Raw genomic sequence first — 27,930 nt, 5'->3', positions numbered from 1 at the left:
ATCCCGCGTGCCACAAACTAAAGATCCCACATGCCACAACTAAGACCTGGCGTAGCCAAATAAATAAATACTTTAAAAAAAAGAAAAAAACCAAAAACACCTCTATGAAACCTTTCCTGACTTTCCTCCTATTTCCTCTGGTCTCATTATATTTGTACACAGTGCCACTATAGCATTTCTTACTGCAAAATAATTGTTTACTTGGCTGCTTAACTCTGCACTGTAAGCTCCACATGGGCAGATGGCATCTCATTTTTATGTCCTTAATAGTTGGAAATAGATTCATGCATTAATACATTCAACAAATATACACACACACACACACACACACACATATGCTAGGTAGTGTGCTAGGCCCCAGGGATACAATTATGAGTAGAGCACAGACACAACTTTGCTTTCATGAGGTTTACAGTATACTAGGGGTAGGAGAGGAAAGCAAAAAGACAACATAATCAAGTATATAATTACAAATTAGGAGGAATATTAGGAAGGAAAGAAATCTGCTGCTATGAGAACATAGTGAGGAATCTGATATAGTTTGGAGAAGGCTTCCCTAAAGAAACAGATTTGAACTGGGACGTGAAACATGATTACGAGTTAAGAAAGTGAATGGGAGAGTGAGGAGAAGGATAGTTTTAGGCTGAGAGAAGAACATGTGCAAATACCTTGACATAGGAGAGAGCCTGTTACTACTGAGGAACTGAAAGAGAGTCACTTACTGAAGTGCAGAGAGTGAAGAGGGCAGAAATATGAAATGAGGATAAAGAGATAGACAAAGAGTCAAAAAGTGAAATAACCCAAATGTCCATCAACTGATGAAAAGATAAACGAGATAAGGTATAGCCATGCAATGGAGTATTATTCAGCATAGAAAGAATGAAATGTTGATACATGGTACAACATGCAAGAACCCTGAAAACATTATACTAAGTGAAAGAAGCCAGACACAAATGGCCACATACTGCATGATTCTATTTCTATGAAATATCCAGAACAAAGCAAACACAGAGACAGAAAGCAGATTAGTGGTTGCCAGAAGCTGGTGGGTAGGGAAAACAGGGAGTGACTGTTAATGGGGTACAGGGTTTCTTCTTGGGGTGATGAAAATGTTCTAGACTTAGATACTGGGGTGGTAGTTGTAAAACCTTGTGAATATACTAAAACCCACTGAATTGTACACTTTAGAATGGTAAATTTTATGGTATGCAAATTATACCTGAATTTCAAAAAATAAAGTTGGCAAAAGAAAAGAGCACATAGTGCCTTTTAAATTATCTTGACTTTCCTCCTGTTCCCTTTGGAGGAATAAGAAGCCACTGAAGGTTCTAGGTAGGGTATGGGGTAGTTGTTCCAAAATTTCTTTTTGAACAAACAAAAAGACTTCATGATATATAACCCAATACTCTTCGCAACACTGAGAAATCTCTCTGTCTTTTGATTTAAACTGTTATTTATAATTCTGCTTCCTAGAAAACACCTTCAGGTGGACCTGAAGCTTTTGTTCAGAAAGAGTTATTCCTCTCCAGAGGGTCACCTTCTCAGATGTGCTATCTTATTTGTAGTTATGTCTTGATGTGTCTGTCATTGAAAGATAATACATGAGGATCAATCAGGGCTCATAATGCAACAGGTAGGATTAGAATAACTGTGGCACAGGTCTCTCAGTGGGCTCCCTCCTGAATGGGAGCCCTTCTTGCCAAATAATATTTATCTCCAACTATACTGATAGAGGATAAATTTTCATTTCCTAAATGAGGCTTTATTCCGATTTCCTAAATAATAGTGCTGTGATGGCATTCCAGAAAGTCCTGAAACTTTCTACTGCTCCTGACAGTATTAAAGGCCATGAACTACTCCATGAACATAAGGCCTGCTTGGAGAAGTCAAAATGCTTCTGACCAGTCACCTTCACTCCAGGGATCCAGCTGTGCTTCTATGTACCTGAGATTCATCCTCTGACCACTACTTCTCCTTGGCGCTTTAATGATTTTATAATAGTAATGTTAAAAGATGTTGCTACAAAAGCAAAGACCAAGACCAGCTAGTTTTCCCTTCAAAAATTGATGGATGGGACTTCCCTGTTGGCACAGTGGATAAGACTCCACGCTTCCAATGCAGGGGGCTCAGGTTCGATCCCTGGTCAGGGAACTAGGTCCCACAAGCACGCTGCAACTAACAGTTCACATGCTGCAACTAAGGAGCATGTGTACCACAACTAAGGAGCTGGCGAGCTGCAACAAAGACCCGGTGCAACCGAAATAAAATAAATAAATAAATAAATAAAATCGATGGATAATGACTTTAAGGCCTCGTCCAAGGATTCATCTTACATGAAAAACATGATTTTTATTACACACGTGTGTGTGTACATATGTATACGTGTACATATTAATATATATATGCTACCTATTATCAGCTTTTAAGATCAATATCAAATAGCACACCTGGAATACCACTTAGCCTCATTCTCACTTGTTAAAGTTAATACTTGAACTTTCTGGTGCAGAACATTAAATACAACAGTAATAGTCTACTTATTCCCTTCAAAACGTTATGAGAGAATAAACTGCATCCCAGTGCTTATTACACCTTCATCTACGGAATTACTCCTTGGATCACATTAGAATCATTTCATTTCATTTGGCTTTGAAATGTTTATCTTGTGAATAAAAAGCAGATTAATGGATTATGCAGAAAAGGTGACTGGCATCTAGGTTTTACCACCTTGTATGGTCAGTTAACTTTCAAAAGTGTGTCTGAGAGAAACACAAAGAGAGACAGAAAGAAAGAGACAAAGACCAGTCTTCGTCTTAATTTTTTGAGGGTAGACTGTTTAATCACTTTTTTTTTAACTTCTTCCTCTGTGCCTTGTACGAATTGGAAATTTAGGAAAAATTATCTTCGTTTTTCTTTAAGAAACCACAGAATATAAGAAGTATCACTGATTTGAAAACATTAAAAGATTCTTTAAAAACCTGAACCTTAGAATCAAGAAAATAAGGTATTTGTCAATTGACTGATTTAATAAGAAAACTATTAAAATGACCTGACATGCATTTAAGGCAGATATTATAAAGTCATGTCTGAAAATGGAGTTCAGCAAACTCTATGCATGTTATTTGTGATAAAGAAATACAACGTTTAAGTTTAAATGCTTTCCTGAATGAAACTTAAAACTTACACATTGGCTACACTAGGTAAAACATCACCAAGTGCACACATGTGAGGCCTGACCCTCAAACACAGGAATAGGGCACTACGTTCAGAAAAACACCTGTCTGTGGGCAGGTGTTTAAACTGTGACTAAGTACCTCAGGGACAGAATATAATCTCTATTATATTCTGTGACATAATTACATCAGCATGAGAATCAGAATCAAAAGCCACCAGAATATCAGAAAAATGAATACTATGTGCCTTTTCAAAATAGCTTGAAAAGGAAAAACAATAGGGAAAGGTCTTGATAAATGACTGACCAAAAAAGAAAACTTTCTAAAGCTATAAATGGCTAAGAATGTTGAAGATTTCGTCTGTTCACATATCACTTCCTTTCTTAGCCCCAAAGCTAATACCATCAATGTCCACTACCTCAAGTTTTTAACCAACAGTAAATATGTTACAGAATCTAGGAAGACCAATCAAAACTGAAGTCTACATTTCCAGTCAGCAAAAATAATTCAACATTTCTAACATATGAAAGTGGCCTTACACTAAAAAAAAAAAATTAAATTTAATGGAAAAATATAATACTTCATAGAAAACTGCATAAAAAGCGAAGATAATAAATAGTCAAATATTCACATTCTAATCTGTTTGGTTAAAATTTTTAAAAAGAGCTACTTTAAAGTCATTTTAGAATTTTTTCCCAAGGTCAAAGTTTTTTCAGCTTCATTAAAAAAACTCTATTGCAGCCAAAGCAATGTTGAGGGAAAAAAACGGAGCTGGAGTAATCAGACTCGCTGACTTCAGACTATACTACAAAGCTACAGTAATCAAGACAACATGGTACCGGCACAAAAACAGAAATATAGATCAATGGAACAGGATAGAAAGCCCAGAGATAAACTCACGCACCTATGGTCAACTAATCTATGACAAAGGAGGCAATGATATAACAATAGAGAAAAGATAGTCTCTTCAATAAGTGGTGCTGGGAAAACTGGACGGCTACATGTAAAACAATGAAATTAGAACACTCCCTAACACCATACACAAAAATAAACTCAAAATGGATTAAAGACCTAAATATAAGACCAGACACTATAAAACGCTTAGAGGAAAACACAGGAAGAACACTCTTTGACAGAAATCACAGCAAGATTTCTTTTGACCCACCTCCTAGAGTAATGGAAATAAAAACAAAATAAACAAATGGGACCTAATGAAACTTAAAAGCTTTTGCACAGCAAAGGAAACTATAAACAAGACAAAAAGACAACCCTCAGAATGGGAGAAAATATTTGCAAACAAATCAACGGACAAAGGATTAATCTCCAAAATATATAAACAGCTCATGCAGCTCAATATTAAAACAACAAACAATCCAATCAAAAAATGGACAGAAGACCTAGATAGACATCTCTCCAAAGAAGACATACAGATGGCCAAGAGGCAAATGAAAAGCTGCTCAACATCACTAATTATTAGAGAAATGAAAATCAAAGCTACCATGAGGTATCACCTCGCACCGGTTAGAATGGGCATCATCAGAAAATCTACAAACAATAAGTGCTGGAGAGGGTGTGGAGAAAAGGGAACCCTCTAGCACTGTTGGTGGGAATGTAAATTGATACAACCACTGTGGAGAACAGTATGGAGGTTCCTTAAAAAACTAAAAATAGAACTACCATATGACCCAGCAATCCCACTACTGGACATATACCCTGAGAAAACCATAATTCAAAAAGAGACATGTACAATAATGTTCATTGCAGCACTATTTACAATAGCCAGGACACGGAAGCACCCCAAGTGTCCATCAACAGATGAATGGATAAAGAAGATGTGGCACATATATACAATGGAATATTACTCAGCCATAAAAAGAAATGAAATTGAGTTATTTGTACTGAGGTGGATGGACCTAGAGTCTGTCATATAGAGTGAAATAAGTCAGAAAGAGATAAACAAATATCGTATATTAACTTATATATGTGGAATCTAGAAAAATGGTAAAGATGAACTGGTTTGAAAGGCAGTAACAGAGACACAGATGTAGAGAACAAACGTGTAGACACCAAGGGGGGAAAGTGATGGGTATGGTGGTGGTGGTGGGATGAATTGGGAGATTGGGATTGACATGTATACACTAATATGTGTAAAATAAATAACTAATAAGAACCTGCTGTATAAAAAATAAATAAATTAAATTAAATTAAAACAACAACCACAAAAAAAAACTCTATTGCTAGCATTCTTACCAAGTACTCTCATGCCTCTCCCCAAGAGCAATGGAACCGGTGATTTCTGCTGTATATCACTTTCACTCCCCTGCTCATTTGAGTCCATTCCTGTGAAATCACATTCTCTGCCACCATACATCCTACTCCCCATAAGGCCTAAGATGCTAATTCTTCTATGAAAAAAGGTCCTCCACAAAGAAAGACCACTGCAACTGCTCCCTCCTTATACATTCAACACCAATTTGGGGTGCTAGGTATAAAACAGGGAACAAAACAAAGAACCTGCTCTCAGGAATCTTATATTCCAGTGAGATCTGATGGCCTATACCTATTTGAACCATTTGCATTCACAGAACCACATAATTGGAAGGAAGGTATTCATGCACATATAGGGTTGCCTTGAGGATTAAATGAGATAATATGAATGTAAAGCCTGTATAGAATAAAAGCTTAATAAATAATGGCTATTACTTTTACATGCTCTTAGATTGTAGTTACTTTTGTGGAGGTTTTAGTTCTACTTCTAATTTTAAGATCCTCAGCAGCAAGGATTCACAATGTACTCATCTCACTTCTTTGGTAAAGAGGCACTTACAATTGTATGCTATACAGAACAAAGAAAATAAAAGTCCAGCCTTAAAAATGAATGAAATTCTGACATGTACTATAACATGGGTGAACCTAAAGACATTATGGTAAGTGAAATAAAGCAAACACAAAAGGACAAACATTGTATGATTCCGCTTATATGAGGTACCTACAGTAGTCAAATTTGTAGAGACAGAAAGTAGAATTGTGGTTTCTAGGGGGCTACAGGAGAATGGGGAGTTATTGTTTAATAGGTACGGAGTTTCAGTTTGAGAAGATTGAAAAGTTCTGGAGGTGGATAGTGGTGATGGTTGCATAACATTGTGCATGTACTTAACATCACCAAATTATACATATAAAAGTGGTCAAAATAGTAAATTTTATGTTATGTATACTTTACCAGAATAATTAGAAAGTCAGTTTTCTCACTTTCCTTTCCCCAAAAGATCTCAGAACAAGGCAAGCATGTCCATTCTTACCACTTCTATTCAACACTATACTAAGAATCCTAGCCAATGCTGTAAGGCAAGAAATAAAAAGACTTGTGGATTAGAAAGACAGAAGTAAACTATATTTGATTTGACATGATCATGATCACTGAAATCCGTAAAGAATCCACAAAAAAGCTACTAGAACTAATAAGTGAAATTAGGAACTGTAGGATACAATGTCATATGGCAGACTGCATTTGCAAAAAAAAAAAAAAAAAAAAAGCCACAGCAATATTTCTGGTGCCATATGTTCTTCCATAACTTTGCCTCCTCCCCCCCTTTCCCCCCCCCATTAAGAAGTAGAATCTATCCCATCAATCCCTCTTGACACTGGATAGAACTTTGTAACTTTTTCAATGAATGGAATGCAGAAGACTCTATGTCCTCTGAGACAATTTCATAAATGGTAATATTACCTGTGTCTGGTCAGCCTCCCTGCCTCACTCATATATTTGTCTCTGGAACCCAAACACAACACTGTGAGAAAGCCCAGGCAACACAGAGAAGCCGAGTGCAGCAGCTCCAGCCAATAGCCCCAGCAAAGTCCCAGCCAATAGGGAGCATCAATCACCAAACATATGAGAAAGTAAGCTCTCAGAAGAATTCAGCCCCTAGCCTTTGAGCTGCTCTAGCTGCTATGGAATGGTATAGAGACAAATTAACCCCTCTGAGCCCTACCCAAAGTACAGATTCAAGAGCAGAATAAATGCTGATGCTATTTTAAGACACTAAACTTTACAATAATCTGTTATGCAGAGTAACACAGCAACTGGACAGGTCAATATGTAAAAATCAACTGTATTTCTAAATATTAATAAAAAGAATTGAAAGATGAAATTAAAACATAAATTATAGTAACACTGACATATTTAGGAATACATTTAACAAAATATATGCAAGACTGCTGAGGTAGGCAGAATTATAGGATGATTCCAATGTCTTTTGCCCTTATAAAATCTTAGTGTGGACAGAACACATGACTATGAGACAGCATTCCTACAATTATGTTATGTTACATAGTAAAAGGGAGATTATCTGGTGGACTTAATCTATTCACAAAAGCCCTTAAGAAGCAGAGAATTTTCTCTAGTTAGTAGCAAAAGAGAAAGCAGAGATTGAAAAAAACTGAAAAGGATTCTGTGCTAGTTTGGACATGAAGGGAGTCATGTGCAAAGGACCTGAGCATAACTTCTAAGAGCTGAGAAGTGACCCTCAGCCTACAGCCAGTAAGCAAAAAAAGGACTTAAGTCCTATAACCACAAGGAACAGGACTGTGCCAACAACCTGAATGATCCTCGAATTGGATTCTCCTCAAGAGGCTCCAGATGAGAACCCAGAGCAGGTGACACCTTGAATTTTGGTCTTGTGAGATTCTAAGCAGAGAACCCAGCTGAGCCCACCTGGACTTTTCACCTACAGAACTGTGAGATAATAAATGGGGTTAGTTTAAAGTCTCTAAGTCTGTGTCAATCTGTTATATAGTGATACAAATTGAATATACTGCAAAGGAGCAAGAGAGAAGTTTTTGGGGGTAGAAATATTCTAAATATTGATTGTGATTATGAAAATGATTACATGGGTATATATACTTGTCAAAACTCAACCAACTGGGGACTTCTCTGGTGGTCCAGTGGTTAAGAATCCACCTTCTAAGGAGATGTTGGTTCAATCACTGGTTGGGGAACTAAGGTCCCACATGCCATGGGGCAACTAAGCCCATGCACCACAACTACTGAGTATGTGTGCCACAACTAGAGAGCCTGCGTGCCACAACTAGAGAGAAGCTCAAGCGCCGCAACAAGGAGCCCGTGTGCCACAGCACAGGATCCCCCATGCCGCAACAAAGATCCAACGTACTGCAGCTAAGACCCGACGCAGCCATAAATAAATAAACAAATATTTTTAAAAACCTCAACCAACTGTATACTTAAAATAGATGCATTTTATTGTATGTTAATTATACCTTAATAAAGTTGACTTAAAAAAAGCTTCCCTTTTATCTGCTTTATGTATATGGATTCCATGTAGGAGTCTGTAGCAGTTGTTCAACTGCTAAAAATATTTTAAAATCACTGCTTTAGAAGTTTGGTAAAAATGGCCAAGAAGTATCCTAATATTTTGTGTCACAGGGAGCCAACCATAATATAAACAATATAGCAGGGGAAAGGATGCATCACCTCATATTCCATATACCCTTTAGGGGCTGCTCTAGAGAATTATAACCTTCTTGTTTCTGGCTCACTGCTCATATGGCTCATGTTCAATTTATCTCTGTATCACCATGCGTATCACCAAATATACACTCAAATATTTGCTGAGTTTAACATAACACACTAACAGTATTAAAAGGTATAATAAAAAGTGCTGTAACACAATCTGGCCCTCTTTGGTAAAGCTGCTAATACACACCACTCCTATGGATATTTCCTTAAGAAATTCTTGCATAAATACACCAAGAGACACATACAAGAATGTTGATAGCAGCATTGTTTATAAGAATAAAACCAAAACAACTAAACTTTCAGCTAAGAAAATGGATAAGTAATTTATGATACATAGACAATGAAATACTAAATAGCAAAATGGTAATTAATAAGGTTAAAAATCCATATTGATGAATTTCAAGAAATATAATGTTCAGTAGGAAAAAAGCAAGTTGCAGAATATTACAGGGTACAATACCATCTAAGACAATACAATATATTGTCAGAGTGGTGGTTACAACGTGGTGGATGAGAGGGATGTTTTGGGAGTAGTCATACAGGAGGCTTCCATTTTATTACCAGAGTTTCATTTCTGAAGCTGAGTGGTGAGTTAATGGGTATTCATTTAATTTTTCTTTGAATGTATTTATATATTTAGAAATTTTCATATATAGTTTTTAAAGTTCTATACCAAGGGTCTGCAACTAAGGCCTGTGGGCCAAATCCAGCCTGATGCTTATTTTTAAAAATAAAGTTTTATTGGAACACAGCCATTTATTTGTTTACATGTTGTCAATGACTATCCTACATCAGAGTTGAGTGGTTGTGACAGAGAAGCCTAAAATATTTACTATTAGGCCCTTTACAGAAAATGTTTGCCAACCTCTGTTTGATTTCAAGGTATACAGTGCAAATGAAGAAGCAATTAATTCTGAAATAATACGAATACAATCATGGTTATGGTTATTGGGGAAAATGATCATCAGTGTTATTGATAGCCAGATAAAGGAGGAAGGGACGAAAACAAGCAAAAACTAAATAAGCTTTAGTCCACTGCTGTCCAACAGAACTTTCTGTGATGATGGTAATATTCTATATCTGCACTGTTCAATATGGTAGCCACTACCTACATCACTTTTGAGCACTTGAAATGTGGCTATTGTGACTGAAGAACAGAATTAAAAATTTTACTTATACTTAATTATTTTAAATAGTCACATGTACCTAAGGACTATTGTATTTGACAGTGCACCTGTTGTCAGCAGTTGTCACCTGAAACCTAGAAGGGGGTACTTATTCAAGGGAACAATGGGAAACAGAGTTGCCTCTAGTTTAGAAAGTTTCAGCCACTGAAGGAAAGGCAAACATATGGATAATTATAAGGGCAAGGTTACATACAGATCTGAGAATCATACAATATTAATAAAAATAGAGCCAAATAATTACTCTCTGAAAGAAAGAGTATGTAAAGTAAGAGAAGCAGAGAGCCAATCTTGAGATTTGGGGACTTCCATGTTAATTTGTTAAGTTAACAAACATTACTAGGTGGGTCAGAAGCACAACAGCTAGGGAGATGGCAGGGAAACCAGAAGAGTTATGACTTAAAATCAAGAAGATGAGAGTTAAAAACGCTACACGAGAATGAAGAAGACTTTCGGAATAATTAGTGCTTTAGCCAGAAAAGCCTTAAAAATAAAAGACTTGGATACCAATAATGACTTTCTCTTCATTTAACCAAGACAAATGTCTGTAAAAGATATGCCATATTATCATATTTTCTATATTTGTCACATATAAAGATGTTCACCTTTTATTACTTTGCCCAATTATCAAGTAGTCCAGATATGTTTAGCTTCCACTAAAAATTTGTCTAGAGATAGGGTCCTAGTGTTAAGCTTTTCAAAAAGTCTTTCATTAGATTGACATTTGTTCCCTTTTCTAGTATGATGCATTATACTTCATCCTTCCTCATCCAAACCACTAAGAAAATATTCCACAAGCTTCTAAAAGTAAAAATATCAGTTTATATATTGCACAAGAATACACTACAAAAAAGGAACAAACTACCTTACCTCCCAACAGTCAGCTGAACTGCTTTCTATAGATTTGATGAAATCAGTTATCTGGTTTCCATGGCTTAGCAATACTTTTTTGTTTTTTGTCATTGTTGTTTTAGTTTCGAGTTTGAAAAAAACTTGCCTGATAATATACAGACACAGAGTAATATATTTAGTATCCACGCTAATCAGTACTGGCATAAGGAATACAAAATATTCCTTGGAGAACCTGTCTAAATACTTTATTTAGAAACTGACATGATCTTACTCTTTAGAATAATTAGAACAGGGGACAATCTGCCATTTTCAATTGTTAATTTTATTCTACAGTTCTCTCAGAATTTATGATATTTATAGTATGCTACCACTTATTATACTAAATTTTACCAACAAGAAGATTGGAATGGTAGGTAGAAAAGAACACAGCATGAAATCTAGGAAAGAATACAGGGTATGAAGTTACAGAGACCTTGATTTAAGTCCTGGCTATTATATACATTAACTGAACCTCACTGAGCCTCCGCTATCTGACCTGTAAAACAGGGATAATGATATTTACCTTGAAAGATGGTATGAAAACTAAATGAAATAATGTATTCTGGGTACCTAGACAGAGAACCCAACAATGTTAGACACCCAAACAGTTGTTCCACTCTCACTCCCAAGCATTTGAGGTCTCTTCTACGCTCTCCCCCTCCTCGAAAACAAGATTTATTTAAAAAAGAATAATAGAATTTCTGTTACTTAATAGGACAATATATAACGTGTATAAACAAGTTTCAAAATTAACAAAAACACTCTTCATTATCTCATTTGCTCCTCACAGAAGCCAAAGGAGATAAGATAGTGCAGGGTTATCCCACATTTAACAAGGAAAAAGGAAATAAGTCCAATAAGCTGGTATTATTTAAAGAGCTAATGGCACCAGCTCTGAAGGCAGAGAGACCTGCCAGAGTTGAATACAGGCTTTGTCATAGTTTCCTCATATGTAAAATGGGAATGATTCATCCTGCAAGGATTAAAATGAGATTGATTCTTCATTCACTCATTCATTCATTCATTCTTCAATATGTATTAATTTACAAACATTTAGCACATATTAGGAATCAAACACTGTACTAGGTAGCAAGGATGGAGTCTCAAGAGATACAGACACAATCGTTGCCTTCATGGAATGTATAGTTAAGTGGGAGATAAGGCATTTATCACATAATCACACAGATACAGGTAAAACTGCAACCATGTTAAGTACTTCAAAGATGAGATAAACCATTTTATGAGACCATCATATTGGGTGGGAGTGTAACTGGGTTAAGGAGATCATGGAAGTCTTCCTCAGCAAACAACACAAGAAAAGAGATCTGAAGAAATGATGAAGGGAGCAAAGAAGGAGTTTTGACCAACTCAAGAGGAGAGATACAAGGATACTGACATTACAGTTTCCCCTACAAATGGTCCACGAGAACACCCTACAGTGAAGCTCAAAGTTGACAAGTCCTACCCACAGGCTAAAAGAGAGACTATGCACCGAAAAGAAAACTTTAAAATAAATTCTGTTATTGAGACCACCAGAATTAAAAAGAGAAGATAAAGCACAAAAATCTGTTATAAAAAAAGAACATTCAGGGAACAAAAGGATATTAAAACCATGTTTAAAAAATTAAAAACTTAATAAAAGAGTTGAACTATAAAGCTGAAGAGGTAACAGTAGAGCATAATGACAAAGAACAATAATAGAAAAAAGAAATTTGAAGGACTAGGCCAGGAGTCCTTAATAATTAGAATTCCAGAATAATTAAGTCCAACATCTTAATAATTAGAATTCTAGAAAGAGAAAAAAGGGAAGAATTAATTTAAGAATCAAAGGACATATTGATAATATTTCATAAGCTTTTAAAAAGATAAAACACTAGATCAGATATGAAGAATGAAGAATCAGATGGTTTGGAGTTCTCAGTACCAACACAGGAAACAAGAAAACACAAAGAATTGTCTTCAACATTTGAATAAAAATTGTTTTTAACCTTTAATTCTATACCCAAGTATGAGCACAGAAAAATGACATCTTTATAACACAGTATCTCAAAAAACTTACCTCCCATGCCCAGTTTCTCAAGAAAATACTGGAGGATATTCCACCAAAGAACAAAGTAAACCAAGAAAAAAGATGTGATACAGACAGCTGGAGATCCAACATAGGAGAGAGACAAAGGAAGGTCCCAGAATAACTGCATTACATGGGACACAGAGGGCAATTAATCCAGATTAGAGGAGTAACACAAGACATACTGAGGGCTGTCATCACTAAGATCCTATCAACTGTTAATGTAAGAATAGAACGTCCAAGAAATATAAGGAAAAAAATAATCAATTGTTTAATAAATCCCTGAGAAGGCAGGAGGGAATGAGATATGATCCAAAGCTGAAGTGAAACAGTCATCTTTAGATAGTTATTGAGACTCTTTGGAAGAGTCTTGAACACAGATGAAGCCTGTAATGGGACCATAATGGAGTTCCCTTTTAATGGTTTCTATTTTCTCTGTAAATTAGGAAGACCACTTGCTAAGTGTGAAAGAAAAGGGGTAAGTCAGATTTGAGAAGGGAAAAAGGTGAAAAAATTGTTGAAAATAGTAGAGAAAGTCAACCAGGGAAATACAGTAGGATATCTGAGCAGTGTGAGGGTCCATTTGATACTGGTTCTACATTAATTTATAATCATGAATCTGTTCTGTTGAAAAGTTTTCTTCAACAGTGCTTGGCTACTTAGATGCAGATATAGAAGAGAGTGGTTCATCCAGAGCTGGGATTTCATTTCATTTCATTTCATTTCATTTATAGGCTAGTGTGTTATTTAAATAATGAACCATATACTCTAACCAGGATAAAGAAGAAAATGAGATAAGATAATATGCCCAAAGTGATCAGGATAATGCCAGGATAATACCAAGCAATCAAAAAAAAATATATAGCTGCTATTACTACTAACCATGGTCCTCTGGCAGTAAGTGATTTCATTATTCTAATTTGTAATCATTTCTTTGTATCTCTCTCTTTGACTAGACTGAGCTCTTTGAGGATAAGAAGAGTGTCTTGTTCATTTTTGCTTCTTCCCAAAGCCTAGCATAGTTACTACACTCTAAGTGACTACTAAATGTGTATGATGAAATCAATGACTCAAATCTCCTGTTTCCAAGCTATTCATATAAATATTTTTAAAAAAGATTCTACTTAAGGCATTATAACTTTAACAAAAATCCAGAAAATAGACCTTACCAAGACAGCTGCTAAAGGACCACTGTCATTTCAATGATAGAAACTTACTAAGTAGCTAACAGCATTAATGGGAGTTTTCCAATACTGCAGACTATGAATAAGCATGCGGAAGAAAATGAATGAACACATACAACATGAAAATTGAGAATATATTTTCCTATTTTTAAGGGATAGGAGGGACTCCTGCCTCTATTTTTTTTTTAAATCATTTCAGTACCCTCTAATGTTTCATGAAACGAGTAATCTGAAGCATAACCTACCCAATGATGATCAAATGCCTAGGTGCATAAGGACTTCAAAGTAAGTTCAAAGATACATAATCTGATTGCTGGCTGGCAGGGGGTAGATCCCCCAAATAATTCTGTACCTTTCCTGGTTTATAAAAGACCATAGGGTTTTAGGAAAGAGATCTTTTTTGGCTGTGGATTCAATTTAAAAAACATAAAGATGGGGCTTCCCTGGTGGTGCAGTGGTTGAGAGTCTGCCTGCCGATGCAGGGGACACGGGTCTGTGCCCCGGTCCAGGAGGATCCCACATGCCGCGGAGCAGCTGGGCCCGTGAGCCATGGCTGCTAAGCCTGTGCTCTGCAACAGGAGAGGCCACAACAGTGAGAGGCCCGCGTACCGAAAAAATAAAAAATAATAAAAAATAAAGATTTTATTTTTGCTGATGCTTAAACTAATACAGTGTTCATTTAAAAATATGCAAAGGGGAAAGTATATAGTTAACAGCTTTGTTGTAATAGCAGATGGTATATGGGGAATTACAAACTTAAATGTGAGCTGTATTAAAAATCTTTTTTAATAAAGGAGTTGTTTGAAACTGAGTATATATATTTCCCTAGAGAAACCAGGTTATACTGGGAGGCCAAGTCTCCAGTTGGTCCTTGTAAGTCTGAAGCACTGTGTAACACCTAATAAGATAATAAAATGTCTAAACCTTTAGGTCCAACATTTTATGGGAAAATGTATGCAGAGTTCTCATCTGGGATGTCAAAACAATCCCTTGTCTCTCTTACCACCTGTATCCTAACCAGCAGAAGTCAGAACAGGATAGAAGCCAGGAAAGGGGATTTCAGACAATAAACAAAAAGGAAATAAAAAATTTTGCAATAGGATATTTTTTAGTTCAGTTTTACTCTCTCCATCCCTCCATTTTTCCTTAAAGTTTCCAGTAAATGTCCTGTCTCTACTTTCAAGGAAAGAACTCGTAGTTTCTGGACAGAGTTTATCTCTTTTCCAGAGGCACTGCAGAAAAAAAAGAGCGCCCATTCCTGCTGCACCCCGTTCTCAACACCTCTGATTCATAAAGCAAGCAATTCAATGAAAGCAATGTGGTTGGACAGTCATTAAGAACAATACATTTGAGAGGGATGGGTTGAAAATAAAGATAGAATAATCAAAAGTTTGGGTCCTTGAGACAACAGGAGAGAATGAGATACAATTCAAAGCAGAACTTGTCTATCAGCAGTGAGGGCAAACCTGGCAGCATGTTAAAAATTTTTCTGCTCCTCCACCCTTTGTCCTTTACTTGAGTTAAAGTTAAAGATACATATAGGTGTATAAACAGAGAAAGACCAAGATCGAATTTTGTCATACAAGAAACTGTAACCCTATATTTCAGGGTAGAGACATTTTCATATAACTACGAGTTACATTTTCTCTTGTTTTACCCACAGGCACCTCATAAAATATTAATGCACAAGTTTACCTATCAATTAAGCATAAAATGATAAAATTTTAAAAAGTTAAGCTTTTAAAAAATAATCATATATTAATAACCACTATACAGTAAATATCTGCTGCTGCTAGGGAATAATACAATCTTTTACTATGATTTGGCTTTAAACATTTTCTTAAACTAAAATTAATTCAGATTACATGAAACAGAGGTCACCTAAACAATACCAAGTATATTCCAACAAAATGCGAGGTAGCTTGGCTGCTATTGTATAGACTCAATCCCATACACCCAACAGTCAACTCATGAGTTGTTTTGTCTTTAATGATACAATATTACCACAGATATTAAGGCTGTATTACCTTCATAATGTTAACTAAATCTGTTTGATAGTAGCGATCCTGGTGTGCATTTGCTGCCGCTAATGTAAGAAGATAATCATTCCTTGCATGGGTAGCTTTGGAATTACACTCCGATCGCCGGGCTTTTAACTAAAACATAGTAAGAGAAAAGAAAAAGTCAGTGCAAACTGATACTGTACTGAAAAACATATGAGGATACCACTCTTAGTTGGCTCCCCAACAAGAGTAAAGATGACCATGTAGAGAAACATTTATATGCATATAAAAATTCTTCAACACTATTGAAGAATTAAATAGTGACTAGAACTGTTTGACACAGTAAGAGTGCTTTCAAATATTTGTTATTTACACTTTAAGAATTTCCAAAGCTTTTGAGAGAACTTCATAATGTTTTGCTCATTTTATTATGATGGGAAGATAAAGGTTCTCAAATTAAGTAAGTCCCTTATCTTCAAAGACTTGGGTAAATCTGCTGGAGTTAGAAAACAGTTTGAAAAAAAATCAACACCCCCTAATGTGCCAAAAGAAATGCATGGTAGTTGGGAGCCAGGCAGACAAGGGTAGGTCACTAAGCTTATTTATCAGGTATTCTACAGCTTGAGGATCCCACAGGAAAAATTCACTTGCATCTGGCCCGAAATATCTGCTCAGAGGTATAAATCTGAGTGAAATGGATTTTATTGAGCTTTCTAAAGCCCATGGACTTGTTAAAGTCTCTTGGACTAAGTGTTGAAGACAACAGGCTACCTAAGCAGGTTAGGTATAGAAACTTATCTCTAAAGCAATCTTGAGAAGCAGGGAGTATCCAAAGTGCTGACACTTAGTTGAAAAACCCTCATGAACTGGGAAAAAAAGTTCTTCCCTAATGACTTTAAAATCCTTCTCTAAATGGAAATCAGATGGAAATAATTGAACTGCACCCTCAAAAGGCCCAATTCTTTTTTTTTCAAGCTAAGGTTTCTCAATTGTGAAATACAGTTTTCAAAAACTCACCTTTACACTTGCCTTCTGTAAACTGATTCTTGATTGAAAAAGACTAAGTTTAGATCTATAATAAAAATAGAAAAGTATGTTAATAAAATTATCAAATTACATCATAATAAAATGATTAAGTATTATAATTACTAAATTTTTAAAAAAGTGACCTTTCCCCGTGACACTATTCTAAAAGAGAACTAAATAAATGGGAAACCAAAAGCAATGATTATTTTCTTTTATTTTACTACAGGAAGAATTTAATATTATGGTGAAACAGAAAATAGTGGGATTAATAAAATAAAAATATCCTGAATGACAAAAATACAATTTGACGAATCCAATATGTTGGTATCTCCTAATAAACAAGAGTCAACAAACTATAGATTATTCCCAGTATCATACAATTGCACATACTTTAATTTCCGCAAGGAAGCTTAAAGGAAGCCTATGGATAACCAACCTATGGAGACAAAGATTAGCAGGCTTTCAGGGCCATGTGCCAGGAATGTGCCATGAATGTGCCAATGCCAGGAATGTAATCTACTGTATGATACTGACCAGGCTCTACAAAGACCTTATTCCATCACATCTCCCATTAAAAGTTCTTCTTGTTTGGGTGCCTGCCTATGTGCTCCCTCCACTCTTAACATATCTATAGTATTCAGAACATAGAGATAAAGCCCTTGGACTTTCTGCCCTAATATGATTTTGTTCTATTTAAGCTTCTCTTTTCTGGTGTCCTTATTTCCCTCAATCCCTCTCAGCTCGGGAGGGGAACCATAATCTAACAATCAGTAATTAAAATATCTTGGCTTTATGCAAACAACTAGAGAGAACCATAAGGAGAAAAATGCTAAGGAACAACCAACATTCCCCACAACCAGTAATTTCTGAAGCTGCAATGTCTGTCTTGACTGCAGTGTCATGGTGATTGCCATGGGAAAAGTCAATGAATGTGCTGGAAGCTATGCCATAATATGAAATAAAGTTGCAGACCGTTTGGTATTGGAAGACAGAGCAAGCCAGTCTCTGCAGAGCAAATGTGAGGACAGGAAAAGCAGCCTCTCAACTTTCTAGCAAGAGAGAAACATTCAAGGACGTACGTACAAACATGCATTCCAACTACTCCACTACTAAAAAAAAAGCTGGGTCTAAGAGACTCCTGTTATTTTTCTACCTTGCCATATTCATATTTAATGGGGGTTTTCTTTGTTTTTATTAATCAGATTCCTATTCATTTTGATCTAGAAAAGCAAAGGCCACAGACTTTAAAATTTGAGAGCGCCTGTTCAGGGTTAAGAAAGACTCTGTTTGGGGTACACTCATTTCGACTCTTTTTGTAGCCATTATCTAAATAGTCTGAGTTACATCTGGATTTTCCAATATAAGGATTCAAATCTCTGGCTTCTGCTTCATTTTTTAATCCTCATACAATCCTTTTGTGGTAATAAAGAAGGTACTAGTAATAGGTAAAATAATACAGTTCCTGCCCTCAAAGATTATTATCTAGAGCAAACAAAATACATACAATGAACCATACTACATACTCCTCTTCCTCACCTACCTTCCATATGTTAATGTTCCTTAGGTTTCCAAACTCAACTTCTCATCTCATTTTATATGATTTTTTTCATCTCTTTAACTATCATCTGATATGCAACTGACCCCCAAAGCAAGATCTTCAGGCCCAAATTCTCATCTGAGAGTCAGATATATAACCCTCTACCAAATATATTCACTCCACGGTCCCACATATTTATCAGAACATACATATTCAAAGTGGAACTCAGCCATCCCTTCAAACTGTATCCTTCCTTCTATGCTCTCTCCTAATGTACACATCTCTATCTGTCAAATCATCTATCAAAACTATTGGGTTAGGGCTTCCCTGGTGGCGCAGTGGTTGAGAGTCCGCCTGCTGATGCAGGGGACACGGGTTCGTGCCCCCGTCCAGGAGGATCCCACGTGCCGCGGAGCGTCTGGGCCCGTGAGCCATGGCCGCTGGGCCTGCACGTCCGGAGCCTGTGCTCCGCAACCGGAGACGCCACAACAGTGAGAGGCCCGCGTACCACACAAAAAAATAAAAATAAAAATACTATTGGGTTGGCCAAGATGTTTGGTTGGGTTTTTCCGTAACATCTTACGGAAAAACACGAAGGAACTTTTTGGTCAACCCAATATATACAGCCCAGTTTTCATTCCCCTTCCTGATCTTCCTTCTCATCTCGACTTAGCTACAAACTTTTTTTTGTGGTTGCGGAGCACAGGCTCTGGACGCGCAGGCTCAGCGGCCATGGCTCAGGAGCCCAGCCGCTTCGCGGCATGTGGGATCTTTCCAGACCGGGGCACGAACCCGTGTCCCCTGTGTCGGCAGGCGGACTCTCAACCACTGCGCCACCAGGGAAGCCCTCATCTCTACTTAGAAAAACCATTCTTCAGAACTGTGTCCAAACATCACTTTTTTCTATAAAGGTTTCCTTTTTCATTAGGCAAAATTAATCTATTTTCTATGCTTACATAAAAGTGTTTTCATACAACTACTAAAATAAATTAATTACTAGGTGAGTGACTTTAGGTACTTAACTTCTTTAAGTTTACCGTGAATAAACAAATCATAAATCTACTTTAAAACACGTTTGTTTTTAATTCTAGGCTTTAAACTTCTTGAGAGCAAAACTTATCTACCTCATCTCTGTATCCATAGTACCCGATATAGAGTAATCATTCAATAAACACTTAGTGAGTGAATTAAGATAAAGAGGCATTTCTCTCTCTGTTGTAGAATTAATTTTCCAGAAAAGTTACACATTGAATTAAATGTCTAATTTGCTGTATCCCCTTTGAATCTGGGCTATATTTGAAGGCAGTTTCTTTTTATCAGCACCTGTGAATTAGACCCTGTCAAATCCACACTTCTCAGGAACAGCCCCACAATTGTCCTCATTTTCACCCTGTGGACCTTGGCTAAAGTAGGTATTTATATATGCTCTACAAATCTGTCAATTCTCTGTTCTAGAATCCCTGAGCATTTTAAAAAACAAGTTCTTAAGAACCACCATGAAAGGATATTCCTAACGGAAAGCACCTAATCTAAAAACTTCAGGTCTAACTGGGAAGATGGGTTCACTGACTCTATGAAAGTACAGGAAATATTTGTATGCTTATAAAAATAAAATAATAAAGATAAACTAAGTTAGGGAAATATTAAATATGTTTTCCAGTAACATTAAACACTTTATGAGTATTCATTTACCATCCCTTGGGACAAAATAAACTTTCCAGGAGTCCCTAAATTTTCACAAGATGCCTATGAGATTGCTTAATTTCCTGCAGATAAAAAAGTATATTAGAAAGACAACCCTGACTCCTTCCTAGTCTGTACAAGTGTTCATAGCCTTTCTGATTTCATGACTAGGCGTTCAAACTCCTACATTTTCCATCAGTGAGCTCACCGAACGGGAGTCTCACCTTTCCTCAGAGACATCTTCAGAATCCCATTCTATAACACAGGTTCATTTTTTTCTTAAAAAATTTTCATCTTTCCTCAAGTTGTCATTGCAAAAATCTCTACTGCTAGCTTTGCATTTCTTTGTTATAAACTGCCAGTTCCTTCTTTTCCTAATTATTCTCAAAATAAAGGACTTTTAATTTACATATATTGAAAGTAAAATTCACACACAGTTCCTAAAGCATACATTAAAAATTATATACGTTAGAACTTCATATAAGAGAAATTCTGGGGCAAAGTTTCTATACTGAGGTCAGTGGTCTCACTCACTTGATGCGTCCATAGTCCTTCAAAGGCATACTGAGGATCAAGGATTTTCGACTACAACTGATTTACTCTGGCATGAGAAAATTGAGGCTCTAAAACCCTGATATTTAGACACCATAGCAACTTTAACCAGACTTCTGCTAAGCTTCCAATACCATGATCATCTGTCTTCTTTCCTTTTCAAAATTCAATTTAATGTGAAAACTGACTGATCAAATATTCCCATTTTGCTTACATTAATTTAAATAAAAATCAACTAATATAAAAGAAAATTTGATCTCAAGTATATAACATTTATAGGTCCAATGAAACCAATATAACCTAAGAATGACTCTATGCCCTGTATTAACAGAAAACAAAGTACTGGCAAAAATAACATTTATTTGTATAATCACTTTTTCAGAAATGCTAAGACACATACTTTGCCTCGATGTCAGCTTTCTCTCGTACTGCATGAGCCATCTGTTCAGTCTCAAAGTACTTCTTTTTGCCTTTAGCTAAATCTTTCACTGTCTCTTGCAATTCAGTTTGGATCTTTGTCAACTGGTCCACACACTGTAAAATACAAAGTGCAATTATTATGATTTTAGTCTTCAGGCTTAGAGAAAACGAGTTTGCCCTAAGAACTATGCACTATGCCCTCAGGATGGAAACCCAGGAGAAGAATCAGTACTTTTAGTACCCTTCAAATTGCAAACTGAAATACAGTGAACAGCTGGTACTCCCATCTCAAGTAATGTATCGAATAGTGTCACAGTTTGCTTAACAACTCTGCTTTGAGAAATAACCTCTGAGTGCTGCTGATAACTGACATTAAGCTAAGGCATAAGAAGAGCAACAGTGAAAATGCTCTTAGTGTTGGAGCATAGCAATAAAGGCAAAAGATTAAAGCAATTCTGTAATCTTCATAATATTAATAAAGTTTCTCTGTATGTTTGGGGAACTGATGGTGCAAAGGGTACTGAAGGATTCACTTCTGGGAAAGGAGGATTGAGATCTGAGAAGTCTGGCCACAGAGCAACTAAGCCCATGCGCCACAGCTACTGAGCCTGCGCTCTAGAGCCCGCGAGCCACAACTACTGAAGCCCATGTGCCTAGAGCCTGTGGTCCGCAACAAGTGAAACGACCCCAGTGAGAAGCCAGCGCACTGCAACGAAGAGTAGCCCCCACTCCACACAACTAGAGAAAGCCCGAGCGCAGAAACGAAGACCCAATACAGCCAAAAATATAAATAAATAAGAAATCTGAGGAGTCTGACAGGATAAGCCCAAGATGAAGGAGAGAAGCAAGAAACCTGGGTACCACATAACAATTATTACTCAAAACTATCCCCAACTCAACTCTTTGGATACACATACAGATTCTAGGAGAAGAGACAGACATAATAACTTAAAGAAATACTTAACAAATAAACTCTTATAACACAATGGGGCCAAAGTAACACTGCTTTGGGACCCTTCTGGATATCCAAAGGGGGAATTATTTTCCCCAGTTTGAAACAAACCACTGAGAAGTTTCACCAGTCTGAGGCCAGTTCAGGGCAGCCCCCATTGAAAAACTTCTGAGCCTGGAATAGCATCGTCAGTGCATGATGCAGACTGAAAAAACACAGCAAAGCAGGAAGAGACATTGGTAAGTAAGGGACTATTTTGCCACGGTGAGCAATGTGGAATAGAACAAGGACATCAGAAAAGCAAGGATAAAGTACAAATAAACTTAGACATGTGACATACAGGCTAGAGTTTCACTACTTTACAGGAAGTGAGAGATCTGGAAGGTTCCCTATGGGTACATTTACTGAGCACTTAATAAGTGTCAGGCTGTGGATAAAGGGTAAAACAAGACAAAACAAAAAAACACCTCTTTCCCCGCTGCATGAAAACTGGACCCTTAACTTCCAAGGCCTGTGTTTCAACAGAAACCTGACTAAGACACAACGTCAACTGGGTTATTCAGCAACACTACGTATAAATATGAATTTACCTGATGGGTAAATTGCATCAACTTGGGAGAAACTACAAATGAACTACAAATATTTGATGGAGAAGTCTTGGCTTTGGGCTTCTGTGAGTATGGTGATTCCTGTATCTGGACATGTCCCTTGCAGGGACCTTGGAAGCTCTGTCTATAGAGCTGTAATAAAAGGTTTTCCTCTCCTTTAGAGTCTGCGGCTACCCCTGCACATGTGAGTCTCATTTTCTTGTCCCACACCTGTCGCCTGGGGACCAAACAGAATAACTCTGATTAGCTATGTAGACTGAAGCATACTGGTGGGAGAACTAATTCTACTAATGCAGGATGCCGCCCTGCTGCTTAACTGTGTTCCCTGTCCTAATGTCCTTCTAAGTAAACCTCATGCCAGGTGTGGCCTACGATACTCATGAGTCTGAATGTTTAGTTACATTTAAGAAGACTCCCTATTTGCACTGCACAAGCACAATACACTATATCCAGCACTTTATAGGTACTACATCACATTTAGTCCTCAAAACAACTCTGTGATAAAAGTATTCATATTAGTCCAATTTTAAGATGAAGAAACAGACTTAAAGAGGTTAAACAACTTACCCAAAGTCATACAGTGAATTTACCATGTAATCCATTATAGTATGTACCCTAGTTTTGTGATAACCACGTTTTTAAGGTTTCACACAGAGTTACTTTATCTTAAAATAGTAAGCTTTAAAAGAATTGACATATAACTCACAAACCCCAGTGGTTTTTAGGATATTCACGAGGTTGTACAACCATTACCTCTGTCTCATTCCAGAACATTTTCATCACCCTAAAAAGAAACCCCATACCCATTAGCAGTCACTCCCATTTCCACCTACCCCCTAGCCCCTGGCAACCACTACTCTACTTTCTGTCTTCATAAATTTCCTATTCCAGACATTCTGTTTAAATGGAATCATATAATACATAGCCTTATACATCTTTTATCACTTTGCATAATGTTTTCAGGGTTCATCTATGTTGTATCATGTACTAATTCTTCATGCCTTTTTATGGCTGAATAATGTTTCATTATATAGACATACTAAAATAGTAAGCTTTTATCTTGCAACAAATCTTTAATTTTTAATAGTCCTTATCATAAACAAATCTCTTATTTACTAAATAATACCGTGACAACCTGACACTCCCATAGAGAAGTGCTAAACAACGCAATAATGCCATGTTTGCATGTGTGAAGAGCTGAAAGAATGCTCCATGGCTACAATTAGATATTAATAACTAGGAACTGGGGCATGGTCTGAAAAAACACAACTGTGTTTAATGGGCAAATGGGATGGATTATTTAAAAGAGGAGTCAGGTGTAAGGTATCTACATCCAAAATGTTCATCCAAAACAATGAAACTTGGCCTCAGAAAACTAATCAATGAAGGGAAGCCCAACAGTCCCAGGGTGATATTAAGCAATATTAAGAAAGGGTCTGCTAATTTGAATATTTTGAGAGGAAACAAAACACAGTAGGTCAAAGGTTTTCCTGAGGACTGCAAACCATGTGGATAGGATCTCAGTATATTCACACAAAGTGAACACCATGGGTACCTGTACATGAGCACACATGAATGCACACCTGCATGTGCACACACACACACACAGAAACATAAACACATAGTCACTCACTCCTTATATCCCTACCCTTTAAAGGACATTTATCCTTAGTCTCGGGTAACCAAACATCTTATAGAGATTACTTAATTCATTTTCATTTATAAAAGGTTATTAAATTAAATTACTTTCTATATGTGCCACAATATCAGATGAATTTTGTGACAGTTCATATCTTTAAAAGGATTTCTCAAAAATCTCATCAGAAAACTCTGGTTGATTCTATTCCTACTTGCTTTTTCCCTTTACAAAAGTTTCTAAGATACAGTTTATCAAACAGTATTATAGATAGCCTGTGTGCACACTGAAGAGATCTCTTGTGATCCTTTCTTCCCTAGCATTCATTAAAACGACAACCAAATGTTTCCATCACCCAGGTGAACTGTTTCAAGTGAGAGTAAGCTGGGTTCTTCTTCAAAGGAAAATGCCTGCACATAACAAAATATCAAACATATTTATTAAATAAAAGTCATCAAACTTAATTTGCAAAGGAACAGGACTTCCTTTCCAACTTTTAAAATAAGTTTCTTCTGTATAAATCCAATTTTCTGAGGTGGATTAAGTCATATACTTAAAAACAAGCTTAATAATAACTACGTTAAGAAAAGCCTTGATGTGATATATGCCCAGCTCTTTCCCAAGAGTTATCAGCACTGAGCAGACAGAGAAATGGATGTGTAAGTGTACATTAGGGCTAAGGGATCATACAAAATGACAAACTTGGATATTAAAATTCAGGATCCTAGTAAAGAAATTAAAAGTATGATTCCTGAGTATGACAGATACTAGGACAGATAGACTTGCTAATAACTTGAAGACACGAATAAAAATAAAAGTAACTTGGACCAATACATTGAAGGCCTACAAACTAGTACATCCTCTGACCCAGCAGTCCTGTCCTGGAAATTCATCCTAAGAAAATAACTTTTGGGACTTCCCCGGTGATCCAGTGGTTAAGACTCCGTGCTTCAGCTGCAGGGGGTGCAGGTTCAATCACTGGTCAGGGAACTAAGATCCCAAATGCCGCACTGTGCGCCCAAGAAGAAAGAAAAAGAAAAAAGAAAAGAAAAGAACTTTTGGCGGACTCCAGAGACGGGCGCAAGCTGCGGCTGGAGGCGCGGACCCCAGAGGCGGGCGGGAGACGTTGGGGCTGCTGCTGCCGCCACCAAGGGGCCTGTGTGCGAGCGCAGGTTGCTCTCCACGCCCCTCTTCCGCGGAGCCTGTGCAGCCCGCCACTGCCGGGTTCCCGGGATCCGGGGACGACTTCCCCGGGAGAGCGCACGGCGGGCCTCGGGCTGGTGCAGGGTCATGCCGGACTTTGCCGCCGCAGGCCCGCCCCGCATTCCGTGCCCCTCCCTCCCCCCGGCCTGAGTGAGCCAGAACCCCCGAATCAGCGGCTCCTTTAACCCCGTCCTGTCTGAGCAAAAAACAGACGCCCTCCAGCGACCTACACGCAGAGGCAGGGCCAAATCCAAAGCTGAGCCCCTGTGAGCTGTGAGAACAAAGAAGAGAAAGGGAAATCTCTCCCAGCAGCCTCAGAAGCAGCAGATTAAAGCTCCACAATCAACTTGATGTTCCCTGCATCTGTGGAATACATGAATAGACAACGAATCATCCCCAATCGAGGAGGTGGACTTTGGGAGCAAGATCTATGATTTTTTCCCCTTTCCTCTTTTTGTGAATGTGTATGTGTATGCTTCTGTGTGAGATCTTGTCTGTATAGTCTTGCTTCCACCATTTGTCCTAGGGTTCTATCCGTCCATGGTTTTTTCTTAAAATATTTTTCTTAATAATCAATTTTAATTTTAAGAACGTTATTATACTTTACCTTCGTCCTTTCTTTCTTTTTCTTTCTTTCTTTCCTTCCTTCCTTCCCTCCTTTAGACAACGAATCATCCCAAATTGAGGAGGTGGTCTCTGACAGCAAGATTTATGATTTTTCCCCCTTTACCTCTTTTAGTGAGGGTGTATGTGTACGCTTCTGTGTAAGATTTTGTCTGTATAGCTTTGCTTCCAACATTTGTCCTAAGGTTCTATCCGTCCCTTTTTTTTTTTAAATAAGAATTTTTTAATTCAATAACTTTATTATACTTTATTTTATTTTTACTGTATCTTCTTTCTTTCTGTTTTTCCTTCTTTCCCTCCTTCCTTCCTTCCTCCCTCCCTCCCTCCCTCCTTTCTTTCCTTCTTGCCTTCTTTGCTTCTTTCTTTCTTTCTTCCTTCCTTCCTTCCCTCCTTCCTTCCCTCCTTTCCTTCTTTCTTTCCTCATACTTCTACTAATTCCCTCTACTTTTTCTCCCTTTTATTCTGAGCCGTGTGGATGAAAGGCTCTTGGTGCTCCAGCCAGGAGTCAGGGCTCTGCCTCTGAGGTAGGAGAGCCAACTTCAGGACACTGGTCCACAAGAGACCTCTCAGCTCCACATAATATCAAACGGCGAAAATCTCCCAGAGACCTCCATCTTAACACCAGCACCCAGCTTCACTCAACGACCAGCAAGCCACTAGCAAAACAGGAACACAACCCCACCCATTAGCAGAGAGGCTGCCTAAAATCATAATAAGGCCACAGACACCCCAAAACACACCACCAGATGTGAACCTGCCCACTAGAGACAAGATCCAGCCTCATCCACCACAACACAGGCACTAATCCCCTCCACCAGGAAGCCTACACAACCCACTGAACCAATCTTAGCCACTGGAGACAGACATCTAAAACAGGAGGAACTACGAACCTGCAGCCTGCAAAAAGGAGACCCCAAACACAGTAAGATAAGCAAAATGAGAAAACAGAAAAACACACAGCAGATAAAGGAGCAAGATAAAAATGCACCAGACCTAACAAATGAAGAGGAAATAGGCAGCCTACCTGAAAAAGAATTCAGAATAATGATAGTAAGGTTGATCCGAAATCTTGGAGATAGAATGGACAATAGAATGGACAAAATGCAAGAATCAGTTAACAAGGACCTAGAAGAACTAAAGATGAAACAAGCAACGATGAACAACACAATAAATGAAATTAAAAATACTCTAGATGGGATCAATAGCAGAATAACTGAGGCAGAAGAACGGATAAGTGACCTGGAAGATAAAATAGTGGAAATAACTACTACAGAGCAGAATAAAGAAAAAAGAATGAAAAGAACTGAGGACAGTCTCAGAGACCTCTGGGACAACATTAAACGCACCAACATTCGAATTATAGGGGTTCCAGAAGAAGAAGAGAAAAAGAAAGGGACTGAGAAAATATTTGAAGAGATTATAGTTGAAAACTTCCCTAATATGGGAAAGGAAATAGTTAATCAAGTCCAGGAAGCACAGAGAGTCCCATACAGGATAAATACAAGGAGAAATATGCCAAGACACATATTAATCAAACTGTCAAAAATTAAATACAAAGAAAGCATATTAAAAGCAGCAAGGGAAAAACAACAAATAACACATAAGGGAATCCCCATAAGGTTAACAGCTGATCTCTCAGCAGAAACCCTACAA

General features: G+C 37.4%; 1 protein-coding gene across 3 annotated transcripts in view; it reads right to left on the bottom strand.

The window, feature by feature from the left end:
• Positions 1-27,930, bottom strand: part of FCHSD2 (FCH and double SH3 domains 2) — a 299,421-nt gene that overhangs the window by 128,002 nt on the left and 143,489 nt on the right. For 2 of the 3 annotated variants that reach the window (XM_082845563.1, XM_082845564.1), the window contains exons 6-8: positions 21,235-21,368; positions 17,054-17,108; positions 16,061-16,189 (exon numbers count right to left, since the gene is read on the bottom strand). In XM_082845563.1, coding sequence (XP_082701689.1) covers positions 16,061-16,189; positions 17,054-17,108; positions 21,235-21,368 — 318 coding nt within the window. Of the gene's footprint in view, positions 1-16,060; positions 16,190-17,053; positions 17,109-21,234; positions 21,369-22,317; positions 23,135-27,930 lie in introns of those variants that run through there. The other variant, XM_082845565.1, reaches the window with a different exon arrangement.

The sequence above is a fragment of the Leucopleurus acutus genome, assembly GCF_964270905.1.
Source record: "Leucopleurus acutus genome assembly, chromosome: 8".
Classification (NCBI taxonomy): Eukaryota; Metazoa; Chordata; class Mammalia; order Artiodactyla; family Delphinidae; genus Leucopleurus; species Leucopleurus acutus.
The sequence above is the reverse complement of the archived record's forward strand: the minus strand, read 5'-3'. Positions and strand labels throughout refer to the sequence as shown.